Source organism: Erpetoichthys calabaricus, chromosome 16 (assembly GCF_900747795.2).
Source record: "Erpetoichthys calabaricus chromosome 16, fErpCal1.3, whole genome shotgun sequence".
Lineage (NCBI taxonomy): Eukaryota > Metazoa > Chordata > Cladistia > Polypteriformes > Polypteridae > Erpetoichthys > Erpetoichthys calabaricus.
The window spans coordinates 70,252,195-70,272,618 of record NC_041409.2 but is presented as its reverse complement, the minus strand read 5'-3'; the positions used below and the strand labels follow the sequence as shown (position 1 = coordinate 70,272,618).

Sequence of the window (20,424 nt, the reverse complement as noted above, 5' to 3'; positions counted from 1 at the left end):
AAGAAGCAGAGGAGGCAAAGAGATTGTTCTCATATTTCTTGTATGTTTCTGGCATGGGCAGCCATTATGCCACCTCCCTCCCTGGTGTCCATGTGGCTGGCTGCCCGTTCCTATAATAAAGTAGATTTAGTAATATTCTGCTGTTTTGCCACACAGTGTGATAAATATTGTGCACCTGGAATATGCCAAACACTTTAATGAATTAAGTTATTTACTTACAGACTATAAATACCATAAGTGGTTTGTACCCTATCTGTAAAATGTTTTCATTCAGATTGGCCTTACCTGACTGTCACCACGTGATGTTGTAATGGCTGATGGTTTCCAGAATCTTGTGATCCCTGCAGCCAGTGACAATGCACTCGGTCTCGACAGGAGGGTCCTGGAGAGGAGTTACAGCTGTGGGCAGTTCTTACTGCAATGGGCGGGCCTTTAGGACATGGGCTGGCTGTCACTGAGCGACAGTCCAGTCGAGTGCTCGCTGTCATTGAGTGGCAGTCCATATGAGGGCTCGCCATGACTGAATGGCAGTCCAGCTGAGTTTTCTCTGTCACTGAGTGGCAGTCTAATCGTGGGCTCTCTGTGACTGAGCGGCAATCCAGCCGTGGGCTTCCTGTAACTGAGCGGCAGTCCAGTCGAGGGCTGGCTGTTACTGAGCGGCAGTCCAGTCGAGGACTTGCTGTCAGTGAGTGGCAGTCCAGCCGAGGGCTGACTTTGACCGAATGGCAATTCAGTCGCGGGCTTGCCATGAGTGGGTATCGATCTAGTCGAGTGTTGCCTGTAGTTGGTGCCTTGGGCCAACAATGGTGACAACTTCTTAGAACAGGAGGCTCACAGGTGGAAGCTTTGGCACATCCACCACAATCTTCCGAAGCCTGGTGATATAGATGTGGTGCGGAATCTGATCTGGACAAGCTGGATGTGTAGTGTCCCTCAGTTTGGGGCAGCCTGGTCCTTGACTCTGCAGGTCTTTGCTGTTCTTTAAGAATCTCACTGTAAACAAAAGGTGAGAGAAAAAAGATATTACAACATTTGAAATACTATATTGTTTATTAGAAGTCATATGTCTGCCCGGCCAATACCCCCAGGCCACCAGATGGAGCCCTCCCTGCAGCATGGAGGTGCCCCGAAGACCAGCAGGGAATCCTGAACAATGGAGTTTTTATCCACAGCCCTGCTGGATACCATGGGGGCCGCTAGAGGACGCTGCAGGGAGGAACAAGGAGTATTTTCCCTACAACCCGGAAGTGCGTCCTAAGCACGTGGACAGAGGAAATGACGTGCTTCCGGGTTGAAGAAAAGGAGTTTTTATCTGACCCGGAAGTGTTCCTAGTCACATGGACACAGAGAGCGAAACACTTCCAGGTCACGGACTATAAAAGGACTGTGGGAGATCCCAGACATTGAGCTGAGCTGGGTGGAAGGGTGGCAACGCGTGTGGGAGAGTGGAGGATTGATTGTTTATTGTGTATTGGTGTATTAATGAGTATTGTGGAGAAGAGGGTGCTTTGTGCACATTATTGTCCTAATAAATATTATTATTGGACTTTTATCTGGTGTCTGATGTTTGATCTGAGTGTTCAAGGGGACGACAGCGCCCCCTATCTGTCACAATAGATAGATCGATAGATAGATAGATAGATAGTGTTGTGTCTGTATGACTACTTACGGGGTGTAGACATGCCATTTGTAGGATTGAAGGCCACAAAGCACACAGCCTCTGCTATGACTTCTTCATACCCAATTAAAATCAAGAGAACATTTATCTCATTGATAATGCAGTTGGTTAGTCTGCTTCACCTGGATTCATACTAATTTGTTCCCTTTCATGCACATGGTGATGCTAATATCTGCCCTGGTCTGCTTAAGGTGAATGTTGATGTGTTCGTATAGCCTGATACACCAGATGAATTAAACTATGATGCTCTTGGACACCACTATGCTAAAATGACCCTTACCGCTGGGTCATTCTTTTTAATACACTTCGTTGCCTGTGGGCACCACTACTTAGTCTGGACAGTTTCTAACTTAACTGCCAGCCAAGAGTTTTCAGTTATTTATTTGACTTGGACTGTATAAAGTTTGCATAGACTATGCCTTGAATTAACAATATTTTTTTATACTTATGGAACGTCTGGTTTAATAATTGGACTGTGCAAACAAAGAATATCCGGGAACTTGTTTAAAACTGACTCCTGATCTCCTCAGAAGGAAATGCTGACCATACGCAGGTGCTGACCTTGAACTGAAACTTAGGGCACTGGTTATTTCCTGTATGGTAAACACAGCTCTGGTGACACACAGAGAAACCAAATGCAAACCAGTGTGACAGAAGCCCGAGCTGTTTCAAATGCACTTTTGAATTTTCACTGAAAGCAGATGGCAAGAGGGGTGGTTGTGGTGAGATCCTGCCAAAGAGACTCCTGCATACAACCCACGCTCTCACCATCTTCTTTCCGCCTTCTTCAGCAAAGCACAACAGGGAAAATAATAAAGCAAAAAGGCAACATGTCATCTCAACGAGAAACTGGGCACTGAGAGGAGTATGAAATGAAACAGCAAGCCATAGAGACAAATACCTGTGTGTCCATTTTATAGTTTATATCGTCCTGCCATCCTTTTTAAGATTCATTTGTAAATGTGTATGTTTACAATTTTTTTATATTTAGCCCTCACATTCAATACACTTTACTGGGGAAGGCATTTGTTGTGCATTGTTGGATCTCAGGAATTGTTGGGTACACAAAGGAAGTGGCACAAGTGTAGCTTCTCATTTGATAGATAGATAGATGGATAGATAGATAGATAGATAGATAGATAGATAGATAGATAGATAGATAGATAGATAGATAGATAGATACTTTATTAATCCCAAGGGGAAATTCACTAATAGCATGTTGATAGCAACAACACTCAAAGGAAATCAAGGAGGCTGGTCGTTTAATTTGGCTGCAACCTGTTATAAAGTGTGTTTGTGCTGAATTGTCCTACCATAGTACTTCTTTATGCCAAACTCGAGCAGCATGACTGAGAGCTACAGGGAAGTCATGTGGTTTATTGGTGCTCAGAATAGATGACACAATACCAGCCCTCATTTGTCATGGAAAGGCACATGGCTTTGAAATGCCTGTGGGGCAGTTGTCTTTTGTTTTATTAAAGCAGATGTAATATTTTTACTTCTCATATGTGTGATTTCAATAAAATGACCTCAAAAAGAGACCATATCCAAGAATTTATTAAATACATTCAGTTCAGCTGGCATTTTATTTAGTTTGGGTTCCAGCCATTTGTCTGCTACTACTGGCATGTTCACAGGCTGTCTATACTCTGCCTTAGGTAGATGGGGCAGGAAATGAATGGATGTACAGCAGATAATATTGTTAATGCAAACAATATGTTTAGGATTAGGAATGGCAAAGTTACATAAATGGTAATGATAATAACATTCTCACAGTAAATATGTCTAATAAAAATGTTATTGCATTTCTAATATAGTGTCACAGATGGCAGTTGTAATAAGTTTGATTAAAAGTAAATATAACCTACATTTGTATTCACTGATGTGCAGATGGGACATAACGGTGAAGTTCATGCTGTTAGGAAAATTTTACCTCCCACTTCTTAATTGTTGTGTGCCCATAAACCACCAAATAATGGCATTCAGTGGAGTGATAAAAGAAAACATGGGCTCATCGTGGCCATTACTGATAAGGACAAAATTCACTAATAAACCTACTTAATCTGATTTAAGATCAATGTGTGGGCCACAGAAAAGACTGTCCTAACAGCACTGAGTGTAAGAGAGGAACCAATCTTAAATGGTACAAAAGTTCTTCACAGGAAACAAAATACACATTTTCACACTCACCAGATGTCAATTAACTTCACCTATAAGCCTTTGGGATGTGGGAGGATGAGCAGACGATGGACAAAATGTGCATTTTCCATTTAGGTTTGCTGATACTCAAAAATGAACACTACCACATATGATTGACTTCTTATCTAATGCAAACCCTGTGAGGTTCTGCACAGTTGTGGGCAGCAGAGACTAATGTGTTAGGAATGGGGCCCTGCTGTATATATATTATGGAGAGGTATCTCGAGGATTCTAGGGACAAGAGGTGCCACTGTGGGTTGCTGTAACCCGGTATTCCTGATTGAAGGGAAACTTGCCTTGACCCAGAGGTAGTTCTCATGGGATTCGGGATTAGCAGGCTATACAGAACCTAGAGCAACATTCTTAAGCTTCTGCAAAAACTGTATCTTCCATTTTACAAAAGTTGTTTGTGAACAAGAAAAGAACTAGAATCATTGATTTAGCTTTGTAGCAAAAGAATGCCACAGGCAAGTCATGATTATGGCATCTCACCAAAGAAGCAGAGGAGGCAAAGAGAAGTAAGCACCTGGAAGTGCTTACAGACTGATATCTGAAAAGCAGTTCTAGCCAAACAGAGCAGTAGAGCTTGGAATCAAGGCAATCTATCAAGAATTAAAAACAAACAGACTGTCCTGAAAAAGACAATCAAAATGGACCAGGAGATGACTTGAGGGAAAAGAATGTAAAGAATAGTTGTGATCTGAAGCAGAAGTCAAACATGGCAGGTAAAAAAGATTGTATGCCAAACCCAAGATGAGAATCAAAGATCAATGTCAAAAAATTATGTGTGGAATTATTTTCTTTGGTAAAATTAACCTTATTGCAAAGAAGTTATGAGAATATATGCATAGCCAATACCCTCAACTTAAAAAAAATGTATTGCGTTATTTTATAAAGACACTGCCTGCTGCTGCCATTAACATCATGCACACTTGTGCTTTTCTCAACTGCTGACAGCTATTGACAGAGAGATTAAGTAGGCATGATGTACAGTATGTTGAAATCAAGTGATAAGAACTGAACATACTTAAGGTTTACATTTAGTTTTAACCATACATTTTAGTTTTTTATTAAGTCTGCTAGAGATGTTTTAACATAGACAGAGTGGTAGCACATAAGTTTGTTTAGTCCTTCATGTGCTGGGAAGTAAATAACATTCACCCCCTTTTTCTGTCCTCACCCAAGCCCCTGATGATTTGTAGTATGAACACTGGCTACTTCACTACCAGATCACACTATTTCAAAATATCTGTTTGCAAATAACTGGATTATAGCTAAACAGATACTGTACTTTATTTATAGGTTTCTGATACTGGATAGCACAAGCACTATTTTCTGAATTGCTGTATGATTGTGCTTTGCAAAGGACCGGCATACCAATCATCATGTTTGCTTCTTGCCTTATGCCCAGAGTTGCTGGGATGATCATTGCCTTTCTGTGAACCTAAACTGGGTGAATTAACTATATCCCTCAGTACTTCTAGGATTAAATGTATACCTTTAACTTTTGTTTAGTTCTTATAACTTGCTTGCACACTGCACACATGCTTAACTAACTGTCACTAGATGGCCCGAGCACATGCATGCACAATGTCATTACCACTCATAATGTCTGGGTAAATTAAATGCCTTCCTAAACAAATGTATTTTAAGTTGTTTTTTATAAGATTGATTTAAGTCAGCTGATCTAATTAATTTATATTCAAAATACCTGTAATGTATAAACTAAATAAATAAGACGAACTAGGAATAAAAAGTGTAATACAAACACAGAATCTTTGAAAATGTGTGCAACAAGATTGACAATAAAAAATAAGTATTCAAAGAGCTATTCTTCTAAATTCTTTTGGTTTGCCGTTGAACAAAAATAAGAAAGCCTAACTAGACTTTAATATTGCCCTTCAAAACATCTTTATGACCAGAAAGAAAGGTTACATAAAAAGAAACCAAAGAAAATGTCCATCTCCATTGACTGAATACTGCCACAGCAGAGGCTATCAATCCAAACCCTAGCCTACTCAAGAAAGCCTTTACACTTGTCACATGACTGCTTTTCAGAATTCTCCTTCTACAGAAATTGATATTGATGGACAATTTTTAAAAAAAGATATTCAAATGAAGAAATATAATTATTTGTATGAAACAAAACATCTCCTCTCCTATTCCGTCGGTTTCTAACTTTAAAGATATGCAGCACTTTGACATACAAGGCATTGGTGAATCCAGGTTCCCCCACTGAGAAGCCACACGCTGCAAACACTTCTATATGATCCATGTAAGTCCAAGGAGAACCCCCCCATCCCCCATCTTCAATCAATTGTATCAATCAATCAATCAATAACTGTATTTGTGCTTAAAGTTTTCTTCTACTTTCTTAAAAACTCTCCTTGTCGCCTTTTGTGACAAGTAAAAAAGGCGGCTTCCTAATGTGCTCTACCATGCTAAAAATGATAAATAAAATTTCTACTGGTTGACAAATTTCTACCGGTGTCTCATCTCTACCAGCATACTACACACCACTACAACCAATTATTTTAAAACAAATGAAGCAAAATGAAAAGAAAAATAGAAACACAAAAGAAAAATTACAAAAATAATACGTGACAAGATTTAACCCTTTTTCTTGCACCTTAAATTATTCTGTTATTTTTGTTTTGAGACTGTAATTTTCTTCTAAGACATATAATTTACTTTAACTTTACATTTTTAATTTTCAGTTTTCTACAGGTGCTGGCACTTTGTTTGTGGTTGTTAGGGTGCAGTCACCCTGTGTTAAAGATATGCCCCCAGAAGTTGCATTCTGTGACTTTGTTGATGTCTGTTATTTAATCTGACAGTGTGATATACTGAACATCAGAATTTGTGAATAAAAAGTAAAAACTACATATCTTAATGTTTACTTTAGTTTAGGCCTCATATGTGTGTGTTCATTCTGTGATGGACTGGTGCCCAGTCCCGGGAATGTTCCTGCCTTGCACCATGTGGTTGCCAGGATAGGCTCCAGCTTCCTGGTAACCCTGCCCAGGATAAAGAGGGTTTAGAAAATTGATGTTTGGTATTGTTAAGACTTTTCTCAATGACTGTGATACATTCTTTGATTTTGGGTTTTCTTTAGTGTTTAGGAATGTGGTGCTCTTTCTAGTCTTCCCAGTATTGACTTCTGGTTTGCATTTTGACTCATTTTGTGGTTTATTCAATAATAGACAAACAACACAGACATTTGGAATAAATACAGAGGGTGGGATACATCGATGTGAGAAAAATCCACCCACTAAAGCTGTGAGAATTGCATTTACAATGTTGAGACATGAGCAGAGATGGGTGAGTCACAGAGGCATGAAACATATCTACAAAGAGAAAAAGTGTAAGAAAAATGCACACTAACACAAGGCCAGAAAGAAGCTAGCACTACACACACATGGGTGTGCAATGTAATCATAAGACATAAATACACAAGGGGGGAGACTTGAGCAACAATGGTCATTCACAAAGATGAGATGAATGCATACAAAGCGGTGAGGCAGAAAGACACTCAAAACTCATGGAAAAATACTGAGGCCCAGTGTAATACATACCAAGAATGAATCATGTGTTCTTAAGTGTGAGATACAGACTCGTGCTAAATACATACAGCTTATGGCTAGATCTACATATACTGTACGCAAAGGGTAAGATTCTGCTAACACACAGACATTGGTGAGTCTCAGAAGCCCAAGCAGTATGGGCACATACATTTGTAAAATGAAAAGTGAGAAGTTAAGCAAAACAAAACCTTTAATTAGCTAACTAGAAAGATTACAATATGAAAGCTTTCAAGGCAACTCAGGCCCCTTCTTCATAACAGACATGAAAGAAACAAACTCAAGGAGAGATAGGAGAAAAACATATACAAGTGTGAGTCATAGAGACTTGTGAAAAATGCCCACAAAGGTGAGGTACAGAAACATGAACAAATTGCATTCAACGCTAAATTAGTCAACAGAAAGGAATATGCAATGGTGATAAGCATATTTACAATGGCGAGAGAGCTAGACATGAATATGCACACTAATGACATAACATTCTCAAATTCATTTAATCCAGTTCAAGATCATGGAGGGAGGGGGCAAGGTGCCATTTCACATCAGTGCCCACTCACCCACGAGTGACATCTTGAGACAGAAACAATAAATAAATAAATAAATAAATAAAGGTAGTTACACAGCCATGTGGAATGTTTAACACATGTAAAATACAGAGCTACAAGCAAGGAGTACACAAGAGTGAATAGAGGGACATAAAGAACACAAACGAGACTGAGACACAGAGGTATAAGCTAAGCTTAGAAGATACAGGCAAAGAGTAAGTCCCAGAGAATCATCAACATATTAACGCTAGAGTGAGACGTGACAAAAGCATATGCTTAGTTGAGCCGTGAGAGTAACACATGCTAAAGAGTTAAATGTGCGATACAAGCACAGGAGTGAGAAGCACAAGCAACATTTAGACAGCCATGTATCACAGATACCCTAACAATGACCATACAAGTTGTACGTAAGGGTGAAGGCAAAATAACAAGAAAACAACTTGGAACATCCAAAGAGTAATACTTGAAGGAGATCTTGCACTTCTTCACTTCTTGTGCTCCTCTGACTCTATGCTGACCTACACTAATACATCTCATCCAAAGCTGCACTCTGCTTTTTTACATCCCAGATACGAGGCCCTCTTATCACTCTCAGATCCTCTCATGGTCTCATCATGAAATCAGTGTGCACCATAGTGTCATGCACCATCCTCAAGCCGTGTAATGATTCTAGCTGAACTCAGCTGCATTGTACAGACAGAATAATTTATATAAACTCCCAAAGGCTTGACGCTTCAGACATTTAAAAGTGGCGTGTACTTTGTGCTTCTTAGAAGGATTGTGCCTGTAGTCTGCCATCAACAGGAGAAAACGCAAGTTTCACTTTGAAACTGCGTTGGACCTATGAAGAAGTTATTGGTCTGTGCTAAAGCCAGCTGCCAAACTTGCTACATTCTGAATGGTAAAATGCTCAAAGCCTGCTGATGAAAAGAACTTAATGATTAGCATTTACAGTATGTTCTGGCACTGTGGTGCCTTTTATCTGCATTTATTATTTACTGGAACAGAATAAACGGTGGCACTGTAGTACTTTCCCCCTACATTCCCAAAGAAGTGCAGATTAGGGTGATTGACAGTTTTGGTTAGTTATAGGTTGTGGAGACTACTGGAAGCTTCTCGGGTCTTTTATGAATTCTTAGATTTTGTATAGAATAAAAACAATCTCTTTCTATTGTAAAGAATGGCCGTCAGTTTATCCCAGCTGGGACACCCCAGTAACAGAAGGATGTGGAAAGGCAGCTTATCAAGGACACTGCCTCTCCCAGGACGATAGATGGCAGCTTATCTGGACTGCAGTGGTGCCCCGGATGCCTGTAGGACACTTTGGGACTCGGAGTTCGGTAACACAGCCCTGCTGGGTACCGTGGGTGCCACCAGGAGACGCTGCAGGGAGATTGGGGATTCCCTACTATTTACATAGCCTGGAAGTACTTCAAAGTCACGGGGACGGAAGCACAGAACACAAGTTCTCCATCTGACCCGGAAGTGCTTCTGGGTCAAGGACTATATAAAGGACTGCTGGAGACTCAGCAAGCGAGCCTGAGTCAGGAGGAGGCGGACAGCACTTGCTGGGAAGTGTGGAGAAGAGAGAATATTGTGTTTATTATTGAGTATTGTGTTTATTGTGGCTGTGGTGCTTTGGAGGCACTGTGCAAGAAGAAAATAATTAAAAAATATATTCTTGGTGCTTTTACCCTGTGTCCTGTGTGCCTGTCTGTTGGGTTTAAGGGGGCAACAGCGATCCCTAGCGTCCACACTATCTATCTATCTATCTATCTATCTATCTATCTATCTATCTATCTATCTATCTTATGCCCAAGTTCATTGACCCCACTTCTTTGGCCTGTGGTCATCTATACAAACCTTATCTGATGGTGACCTGCTTACTCCCACAAAAGTTACCTGACATCACACTGACTGTTGACTAAAAGGCACTGCTTCATTAAAAGTAAACAGTAAGTGTAGTGGTAACATTTTCTCTTATTTTACATACATGTTGACTTTGTTCAGCGGTTTGCAATTTATTCCCTGACAGAATGGCACAGAAAACTGAAAGCCTCAGTTTGCAGACGACTCACACCTAAGTGACATGAGATTGTGATTCATCTTTCCCTCCCCATTCTCCCAAAACCCTGTCTTGGAGGCCAGTCAGGGGTTTCACACCAATTACTATGCAAACGTTTCAAAGCTGGGCTTCAGCCAGACACACAAGGCGTCACAGAAGTGTGTCTTCTCAGTGTGACGTTATTCTCTTTGCAGATGGGTGTCTAAATATAGCTTAGCCAATGCTAAACAGAACAGGAACAAGCTGACTGGGAAAAGACAGACAGAAAAGTGCTGAATGGCCCACTCTCACTTTATTTGGGTTACCTTGTCTCCTGCTCAGAATATGAGTGTGTGGAAATGAGCGATAGATATTTAAAATTTAATATTAAAACATCACTCCATCCTTTTGTTAAATCAGCTTATCCCAGTAGAAAATTGCATGGGGACACACTCTATTCTGGCAGTAACAGGCATAAGGAATTAAGCCAGTCCATGACAGAATATTAAAGTGTTAACATTTCTTTGAGGTAAAGTATCACACAATATTGTGTTATTGTAAAAGTAATGATAATCACTACCAATAGTGTTGAAATTACATTCCTGTCCTAGCAAAGACTGCATTTAAATTTCTACCAAACAGACTGCTTTGCTTGTAATCATTTTTTTAATCATTTCCTTGGCATAAAAAAAATTGAGGATGATGGGATGAAAGAGTTTACTCTAGGATTAGATTTTTCAGCGCCTGCAAGTCTCTTAATATGACATGAAGATTATCAAATGACTCTGAGAGCTTAGCTGGACGTAGCTGGTCCTCTCCGTTCTTTGTCCACACAGCCAGTGGCTATCTCAGGGAACATGTACTGTACATCTTGTGATTAAACCCAGCAGGACAGAATAGGATAATGCTGGCATTTTACACGCTAAGTTACTTCTTAATGGTAGTCAACTAAGCAATAAGCATCAGTCTGTTAGTAAAGACTGAAGACTAAGAAGACATACAAATGATGAGAAACAGGAGCAGTATGTGTCTGTGCCAGAGATGTGGATCAGGAGGAGACGAGAGTCTGTGAGGCAGATTAGATCCAGGATGAAGAAACAAGAGGAGGAGAAGTGACTCAGTGGCAAATTCAGGGATGTGAGTGAAGTGAAGACTGTCTGAGATGTCAGCCAGAAGACAAAGGTGACAAGCCATATGAGAGGTGAAGACGAATAACAGGAGTACTTCAGTGCTTTCCATCCACAGGTCGTGACATTGCTGAACAGTCGATCATAAGAAAAAATATTATAACATAACAAAACAGTGTTGCATGCTATATATAATTGTTTCTTTGCATATCCTTGTTGGTATTAAATTATTACCAACTGTTCTGTGGAGACATGAAGATAAGAGTTTCATTATACTATGTACACATGACAATAAACTTGACTTGATAACACATGAGCACTAAAAAAATATGTTTTGTAATACAAAGAGGACGAAGAGTGACTGTTAGGAATGAGGATAAGGGGAGACTGAAATTCAGATTGACTGCTAAAGATGACGTTATATACCAAAGAAAGGCCCAAGTAACAGAGATGGAGAAGTGGACCAATAGGATAATGTGATAGAGATGAGGATCCAGAAACACCAACATTCAAAATTTCACAGTTGGATCAGGAGGAGGTAAGAATCAGTTGATTAGGGAAAATAAAAAAATGGGACAATTTGATGAAGGAAAACTGATGCAGTGGTTATCACTAATACATTTGGGACTAGGTTCAAATCTCAGGTTGAGCACTAGCTGTGTGAGGTTTGTACATTTTCACTGTGTCTCTGTCCATTCTTCATCTGTTCTGGTTTTCCCTTATTTTTGTGTTTGGTGGATTGCTGACTGTAAATTGATCCAATGTGAAAAACTTAGGTTTATGAGTATGTCATGCAATAGACAAACACCTTGTCCTGGGTTATTTCCTGACTTGCACCTGACCGTGCTGGCTTAAGCTTGAGTTGAGCAGTACAGAAAAGATACAAATGAATGGGAAGATAGATAAATGAGGAAGACTTTAATAGACATTAGAACCAAGAAAATATTGCATTATATACTGTACATTTGTACAAAACAGGATCAGGATATAGCGGGATTCTAAAAGCAGTTGAGGTCTAGGAAGAAGGTAAAACTCATACAGGCGATAAATACTAGAATAAGGTGTAAAGGACACCATGATCTGAAATTCCTTATCAGTAAATGAGACAAGGAGCAGATAAAACTGTTGAAGGCGAGGGCCTGGAGAAAGTGTATCTCAGTGACCACTGATGTGTTAGTCATCAGTTTGTTCAATGGTCATTGTTAACAATGGGTCAGCAGCTGTCTACTGTGTATACTGGAATATTTTAGGAGGTTCTCTGTGAGCAAGTAAATGGCCAGTAAAATGTAAAGGAGAGTACTGTACATTTCACTAAGGTAAGTAGTAAAACATACATTTATGAACAAAACCAAACTCAATTCTAAACAGAACCATTTTTGAAAGTTCACATTATTGTGGAAAAATATGCTTACGTGAAATGGAAAAGTTGTGAAGTATATTTGTGTAATTGTCATGACTCTGAATTTAATACAATGTGCTTGTGAATGATATGTTACATATGTATTTGTGTGATAGGCACTATCTATCCATCCATCTATCCATCCATCCATTATCCAACCTGGTATTCCTAACACAGGGTCACGGGGGTCTGCTGGAGCCAATCCCAGCCAACACAGGGCGCAAGGCACGGGCACACACACACACACACACAAAGCACACTCTAGGGACAATTTAGGATCACCAATGCACCTAACCTGCATGTCTTTGGACTGTGGGAGGAAACTGGAGCACCAGGAGGAAACCCATGCAGACACGGGGAGAACATGCAAACTCCACGCAGGAAGGACCCGGGAAGCAAACCCAGGTCTCCTAACTGCGAGCCAGCAGCGCTACCACTGTGCCACCGATAGGCACTATAGTCTAAAGAAAAGATAAATTCTCCAGTTCACTCCTTATCAGCTGACTCACTAAACTCAGTAAACTTAACTAAGTCATTGAAGCCACCCATGATCCATCTATAAAGTGACTGTGAACAATTATACTGTGGAAAATCACTGTATAAAATAACAGATGATTAACAAACTATATTCCATCCATTCACCCATCCTTTCAGTTTATAAACAATTTATCCACCTCAGGGTGACAGCACAAGGTAGGAACCCACCACACTCAAACAAAACCAATTTAGAGTTGCTAGTGAAATTAACAAGTATTTTAGAAATTGCATGAAAAGAGACTGCCTGAAGAGAAAACCACACAGACAAATGTACAAACATAGAGATGACAGGCAGTGAAATATTAAAACTCTACTGATTAACTATACCCCAAGTCTAATCTGATACACTTTCCAAAGGTCAGTGTGTTACTGGTCAAAAAGAAAGGTACATAATTTATTTGATTTTTGTATATCTGCATATTACTTCAGCAAGGTGCATATCACAGCGATCAAAGTTCTAGATTCACATGAGCACTGTTATCATTAAGGATGGCATGGTGGCACTGCTGCCTTGCAGTAAGGAGACCAGCGTTCACTTCCCAGTTACTCCCTGAGTGGAGCTTGCATTTTCTCTCGTGTCTGCGTGGGTTTCCTCCCACAGTCCAAAGACATGCAGGTTAGATGATTGGTCATCCTAAATTGACCCTAGTGTGTGGTTGGGTGTGTGTGCGTGTTTGCCCTCCCATGGACTGGTGCCCAGTCCAATATTTGTTCCTGCCTTACACCCTATGATAGCTGGGATAGGCTCTAGCAGACCCCCATGACCCCGTACAGGAATTAGGCGGGTTTGAAAATGACTGACTGGCTGCTATGTGAATTTGTGAATTTCTCCCTGGGATTAATAAAGTATCTATCTATCTATCTATCTATCTATCTATCTATCTATCTATCTATCTATCTATCTATCTATCTATCTATCTATCTATCTATCTATCTATCTATCTATCTATTGTTAATTAACTTGCTAAACTTTCAAGAAGACTCAGTTTAGACCTTATGGGAAGTTAAACACTGATAATGTCCAGTAGATACACACAACAGAGAGCATCAGCTACAAATTTACTGCATAGAGATGTTGGAGGGTTCAGTGTAGAGAGATCTAGAGGACCATTTCATAGGTACACAGAACTAATATGAGTCAGTTTCATTTTAAACTTTCAGTGCCCTTATTGTGTACTATTGAAGAATGAGTACTTTTGGAATTTGCTTTGTGAATCTAGAAAACACAAGAATGAAACTATTTATACTGGCTGCCACTTGGAATGGAGGCAGAACTCCAAATCCACTGAACCCACAAAGTGGTTTTATGTGCAAAAAAAAAACATCTAGAGAGGTGGACAGGACATTCTCAACTGAGGATTTAGTCTCAAGGTGTACTTTATATTTGCATTGTTTGAGTAAAATTAATATATTTGAGGCCTAGACCATTAACAAAAGAAAGGTAATTCTGTTTATAATGAATTGATTTTCATCAGGCTATTACAAAATGAAAGATGCCACTTCAGATTAGGCACTGGGAGCCTGTTCAGCTGCTGCATACATAAGGGAAATTGTACTGCCATCTTCACACTGCATTACTGTATCATTTGATAAACTCCTAACCTCTATAACCTTCACTTATTAGGGAACAAATAATTAAAAGGAGATTATTTCTGTAGTTTTATGTTGCCAGGTTTTTTTATCCCAAACAAAAGGTTTGCAAAGGATTAGTAATTACATGGTCAAATGAGATATTAGCTGGGAAATTTAAATTGAGATTGTCATAAATAAATTTAATACTATTATTATTATTGTTATTCAAAATATTTTTTGGGATAGTCCATTAGCTTCTGCCTATTTCAAGCCTAGGCCAACACATAAGGAAGTTTTATGTGGTGTGTATATGCATATATGGTTTACAGGATCACGTTTGTGTTAAAGAATTTCCTTACTTTATGACATGCATTTAAAATGGCTGCTTTCTGTAGTTTTATGTACAGTATGTGTATTGATTTACTGTATATGTAATGTCTGTAGGCTTTTGTGTAGTGTACGAGACACCAGTGGTGGATACAACAATGGCCACGATGATCACCTTGTGTGTTCTGCCCAAGTGACATATTTTTTCTGTCAGTTCTGTGTACTTCTGCATTATATATGTTTGTGCATTTTGAAAGTTCTGTGTGTTTGGTACGACAATATCAATAATAGATATAGTTTTAGTATGGCTGTCTACCAGTGTTATGTCTGTTATAGAGGATAGTTTTGTCTGTCAGTTTAGTTACGCTCCAGTATAATAATGGTATTATATATTTAGTAGACACATTTAGCCAGGTACTCCTGCAAACAATAACTCTAATGTGCTAAATATTCAATGAAAGTAAACAAGAAAGCAGGAATAAAAATAACAGCGAGCTTTGCCCAAACTGCAATGTCACTGAAGGCTATGTTAAAACAGAAAAAAGAGTGATAGTTATCAGCTGTAACATGCTGTACAACAGTGAATTCCAGCTCTGATCCACAGGGATGGTAGAGCCTCAGGCCATGGGTTTTGTTCATACCATTTTTAGATTTCAAGGTCAATTATTATTTATAACTGTGCTGCTCTTTTAATTAAATAAAAAGTTATTTTCATATTTCTCCTCTTACTGTGCTGAATTAGATATTTATAGCAGGGTTTGTGTACTTTCCAATACATTTAACAGAGAAAACAGTCCATTGTTGTCCACAAATACTTTGATAAGGACTTAGCATGCATGTATTTAAACAAAACAGTGGAAGGCCACATAGACAAGAATAACACAAAAAGTACCCATGATAGCAAAATTCAAATAGAAATGCAACCATGTAAGACACTTTATCTGATCTATTCCATGTTCTGTTGCTTCTAAAATAATACAGCCTTTAAACGAAAAAAATTACTACTGTTAGTTTATGCCATATTAATGGTCTTGTAGACAAAGATGTACAGTAATTTGCAGCAGCTCTACAATAAATAAAAAAGCACTATATATATACTAGGGGGTTCCCCCCCCCCCCCCCCCCCCCCCCCCCCCCGCTTGCTTCGCTCGCCAAACCCCAAGGCCTGCACTACGCACCAGCCACTTCACGTCTCTGCCACTCGTGTTGTGAAGAGGGGGGCTGAACACACCCCAAGGAGATGCAGTTGCTCCTCCAAAACCCCCTCTTAAACGGTGATACAATGGGAAACAAATACAGGTTTTTTTTCACCTCCTCTTTGCTCGATCAGCTGCTGGCTTGCTGCTGCTGCCATGTCACTTGACCTGCATCTCGCACTGCGCTTCAAACATTTAAAAGCCTGTACAGCAGCTGTCCTACTCTTTGTGTTTTATTTCCAGCCCAGGGTGTGGTTAAATCTCTTGGCACAAAGTCTTGTCTTGTGAGAAGTGAGTTCTTGTTATTTTTTAGTTTATAATTTAAAATGGAATAAGAATCTGAAAATCTAGCAACATCACATTAATGTTCGATAAATTCTGAAAAGAATGATACCAAACATATATAGAGTATGTAGGTTTTAAAATAAGTCCGATTAAAGCGTGACAAAAAACGTGACATGAAAAGTCACATAAAATCATTGCACAAAATCATTGCACTGTTAGGTTTAGGATTTTATATATAGAGAGTAGATATATATACATATACACAGATACACACACACACAGTACATAAACATATAGATGGCAGTATGTTTTTTTTTCCAGCCTAACTGGAGATTTTTTTTTTTGTTTGTTTGTTTTTTCTGTCCAACTGGCCATCTGATCTTACCTTTTTCTTTGTTACCTACTGTATAATATTATTGCCTAATCTTCTTTGTTTATGTTTTATATTAACTTCCTTTTTATTTCATCTTGTAAAGCACTTTGAGTGACATTAACAACATATAAATTAATGTTGTTGTACAGTATGTTTGTGGGTGTGCATACACTGCACAGCATACATTTTTCAATGAATCATTCTCACTTTGATTTATGTTGAGGGTGTTGCAAAAATTGCTACTTCCATGTCTTGTTTCTTCCCTTCCCATAATATTAACACACTATACATAAAGCAGTCTTTAGGCAGAAGGTGGTTTAAGAATTTTGATCATATCTTCAAGCATTTATAGAATATATGCAGATACCCTAAAGGACCCTATATCTGCAATGACTAATTAAAAAATAGTACATACTTTATCTAAGCCACTTCCAAAGCGGTTGCATATTTAAAAACAGATTTTTTGTGGATGGAATGGCATGGTGACGAATTGTGAAGAACAATTGCCTCAAAGACATGTAGATCTGGTTACAGATCCATGGCTCTTTCTGAAGTTTGCATGTTTTTCCCTATGTCTGTGCCATTTCCTCTGGGTATTCTTATTTTCAAAGGTGTATAAATATTCTCTATAATGGAATAGAGTCCCTTACAGGACTGATTGCTTCCATCTCCCTCTGGCTTTACTTTGGGAATAAGTGTTTTTTTTTTTTTTTTTTGATAGATAGATAAATAGTTACATGGATTTTGGTGGAAATCTTGCCCTTGGGTTTTGTCATATATATTTTGTTATATAGATTCTGGAACTCATTTATCCAATTCAGTATTGTGTGATATAATGCACAAGCACTGGGTTCTAGGTAGGAACCAACTGCAGATAAGACAATAGTCCATCACATCCCTCAATTTTGTTATATTTTAATACATCGTTCATATAAGCGTATATAAATGTATATTCATCTTCTATTTTTTTTAAATATAGTCTTTTCATCTAGAGATTAAAGTATATATTTTGTAAAAAAAAACTGAAGGACATTATTCAAAAACCACTTCCCACTTGAAGGCTGTCAAAATAGGAGGACAAATGATAGCCTCATTCTGAAATAATCCTGGTCAATAAACATGTGGCTATTCTATATTAAATTTCTATCATGGAACAAATAAAGTACTATCTATCTATCTATCTATCTATCTATCTATCTATCTATCTATCTATCTATCTATCTATCTATCTATCTATCTATCTATCTATCTATCTATCTATCTATCTATCTATCTATCTATCTGTGAATGAAAACATGTGGATTCAAATTGAGTGTTAAATAGTGCTGAAGTTCACCTAGTTGTTTGCTTTATGCTCCATGTTTACCGACTAGACGCTAAAGTGGCGGTTGCTTAGCTTTCTAGCTTGCTTCTCCTGGCCCAACATGATCATTTATTCATGTATTTGTTATTCTTTGATACCACTTATGCCTGCATATACTATGCATACAAATTTACTGCATATCGGCATAAAGGCAAATTTAAAATGTAATAAAAAGCAAACCGTCTGCAGTTTAGCGTTGTTTTTTGCAGTACTTACCTCTGCATGAAATGGGAAGCATTATAAGTTGACTACGATTTAAACTGACAACTGCTAACTTCTGAGTATTACTGTATCCGTCATAATCGATCATGTTGTAAACGCTACGCTAGCATCAAACAAAAAAGATCCCCACGTGATGACATGAATACATTGTTGTTGTTGTTGTTGTTTTAAAAAAAAAAAAAACGGGTGGTCGGCCAACCATAACAATCAGGGGGTTTTTTTCTGAGGAAAAAGACAATTTTCGCCGGTCTAATCGGCCAAGTACTCGATCTTTTCTCGGGAGACAAATTCTCGCCAATGGTAAGATTTCAGTTCAAAAAGATGTCGCTAACTAAAAGAAATGTATTCTCTACAGAAAACCTAGTATAATTTGCCGGTACAATGAAAATGATTTCACCTTTGATGTAGTAATGACCATATTAAATTGGAAAGACAATTTTAAGCAGAGGAAACCGCTTTCCACTGTCGTTAGGAATAATGATAATGACAATGACACCCAGCCTCCTTTCACCAAACGCTATATTATGCTTTTCTTAAGCTGTCGGTTTCCGCCTCTCGAGTGTCGGAAAGTAAAAAGGAGAGAAAATACAGTTGATAATTCCAAGTTGTTATAAAAAAAAAATCAGCCTTTATGAAATGAAAGCTATTTAACCACAGGTACGAGAAGGACAGCTGTTCACCACCTGCTGTAGGTACAAGATCGAATTCTACAAAAATCAGCTAGCGGTAGAATACAAAGGTATTAGCTTTGTAGCAAGAGCGGCTCAATATCACAACTGTTTACATGCAACCGCTGTCTTTACGAATAAATAGAATAAAAGGCGTCACCTGAGCGATGTCTCCTGTTCAGCAGTAATCGAGTCCATTATTCCGATCTGGGTGTTTTATTCAGAAAAAAGGGGATATGGTTTCCATAATAGACAGGTAAAAGAGCTAAAAAATAGTGCAATTAATTAGCAAAAGCAATCCTTCAACATCCGGTTAAAATTAGGAGTAGCAGAGGGCGTCTGTATGGATGCGACGACCACAATAGCTGAATAATCAGCCACATTCACGTATTGGAGTCTCTGTCCATCGTGTGGTGCTGAACAAGCAGACACATGGAGCGGGGAGGAAGAGAAGGGGCGGGGCCATAAACCGAAGAACCACCCCCTGGCCGCCCAAGATTCCCCGGACCACCACTGTTGCATTTATCATACACACAAATAAGCACAAATGGACTAAACATCACATATAAAGAAGTGCACCAGTAGGTTAATACGCAGATAAGGAATGTAGTTTTGAGGAGGTTTTGTTTCCATTCTTCTATCTATCTATCTCTATCTATCTATCTATCTATCTCTATCTATCTATCTATCTACTCTATCTATCTATCTATCTATCTATCTATCTATCTAGGAACATAGGAATTAGAAATGTTTTAGGAGTTCCAAGAAGAGAGGAGAGAAGAGACAGCTCTTTACAGGGTGCCAGTCCATTACAAAGCCTACTCTTGTATGAACATCCATCCATCCATCCATTTTCCAACCCGCTGAATCCGAACCACAGGGTCACGGGGGTCCTGCTGGAGCCAATCCCCAGCCAACACAGGGTACAAGGCAGGAACAAATCCCGGGCAGGGTGCCAACCCACCGCAGGACACACACAAACACACCCACACACCAAGCACACACTAGGGCCAATTTAGAATCGCTAATCCACCTAACCTGCATGTCTTTGGACTGTTGGAGGAAACCGGAGCGCCCGGAGGAAACCCACGCAGACACGGGGAGAACATGCAAACTCCACGCAGGGAGGACCCGGGAAGCGAACCCAGGTCCCCACTTGTATGAACATTCAACTTAAAATTGCCAATTAATCTTCCATATCATTCACTCATTTTTAATTAAAATAATACTGAAAGTCTACAATGAAAGTTCATATCCTTTGTATCATCTCGATACTAGTAGGCTTCAGTAGAGGGCCACACTAATAAC

At 39.1% G+C, this 20,424-nt stretch overlaps 1 protein-coding gene across 1 annotated transcript in view; it reads right to left on the bottom strand.

Moving 5' to 3' along the window:
* Nucleotides 1-19,654, bottom strand: part of disp2 (dispatched homolog 2 (Drosophila)) — a 37,970-nt gene extending 18,316 nt beyond the window's left edge. The window contains exons 1-2 of the mRNA XM_051919846.1: nt 19,277-19,654; nt 286-993 (exon numbers count right to left, since the gene is read on the bottom strand). Of these exons, the coding sequence (XP_051775806.1) occupies nt 286-993; nt 19,277-19,314 (746 nt within the window). The 5' untranslated portion in view covers nt 19,315-19,654. The remainder of the gene's footprint in view (nt 1-285; nt 994-19,276) is intronic.
* Between the last annotated feature and the right edge of the window lie 770 nt (nt 19,655-20,424).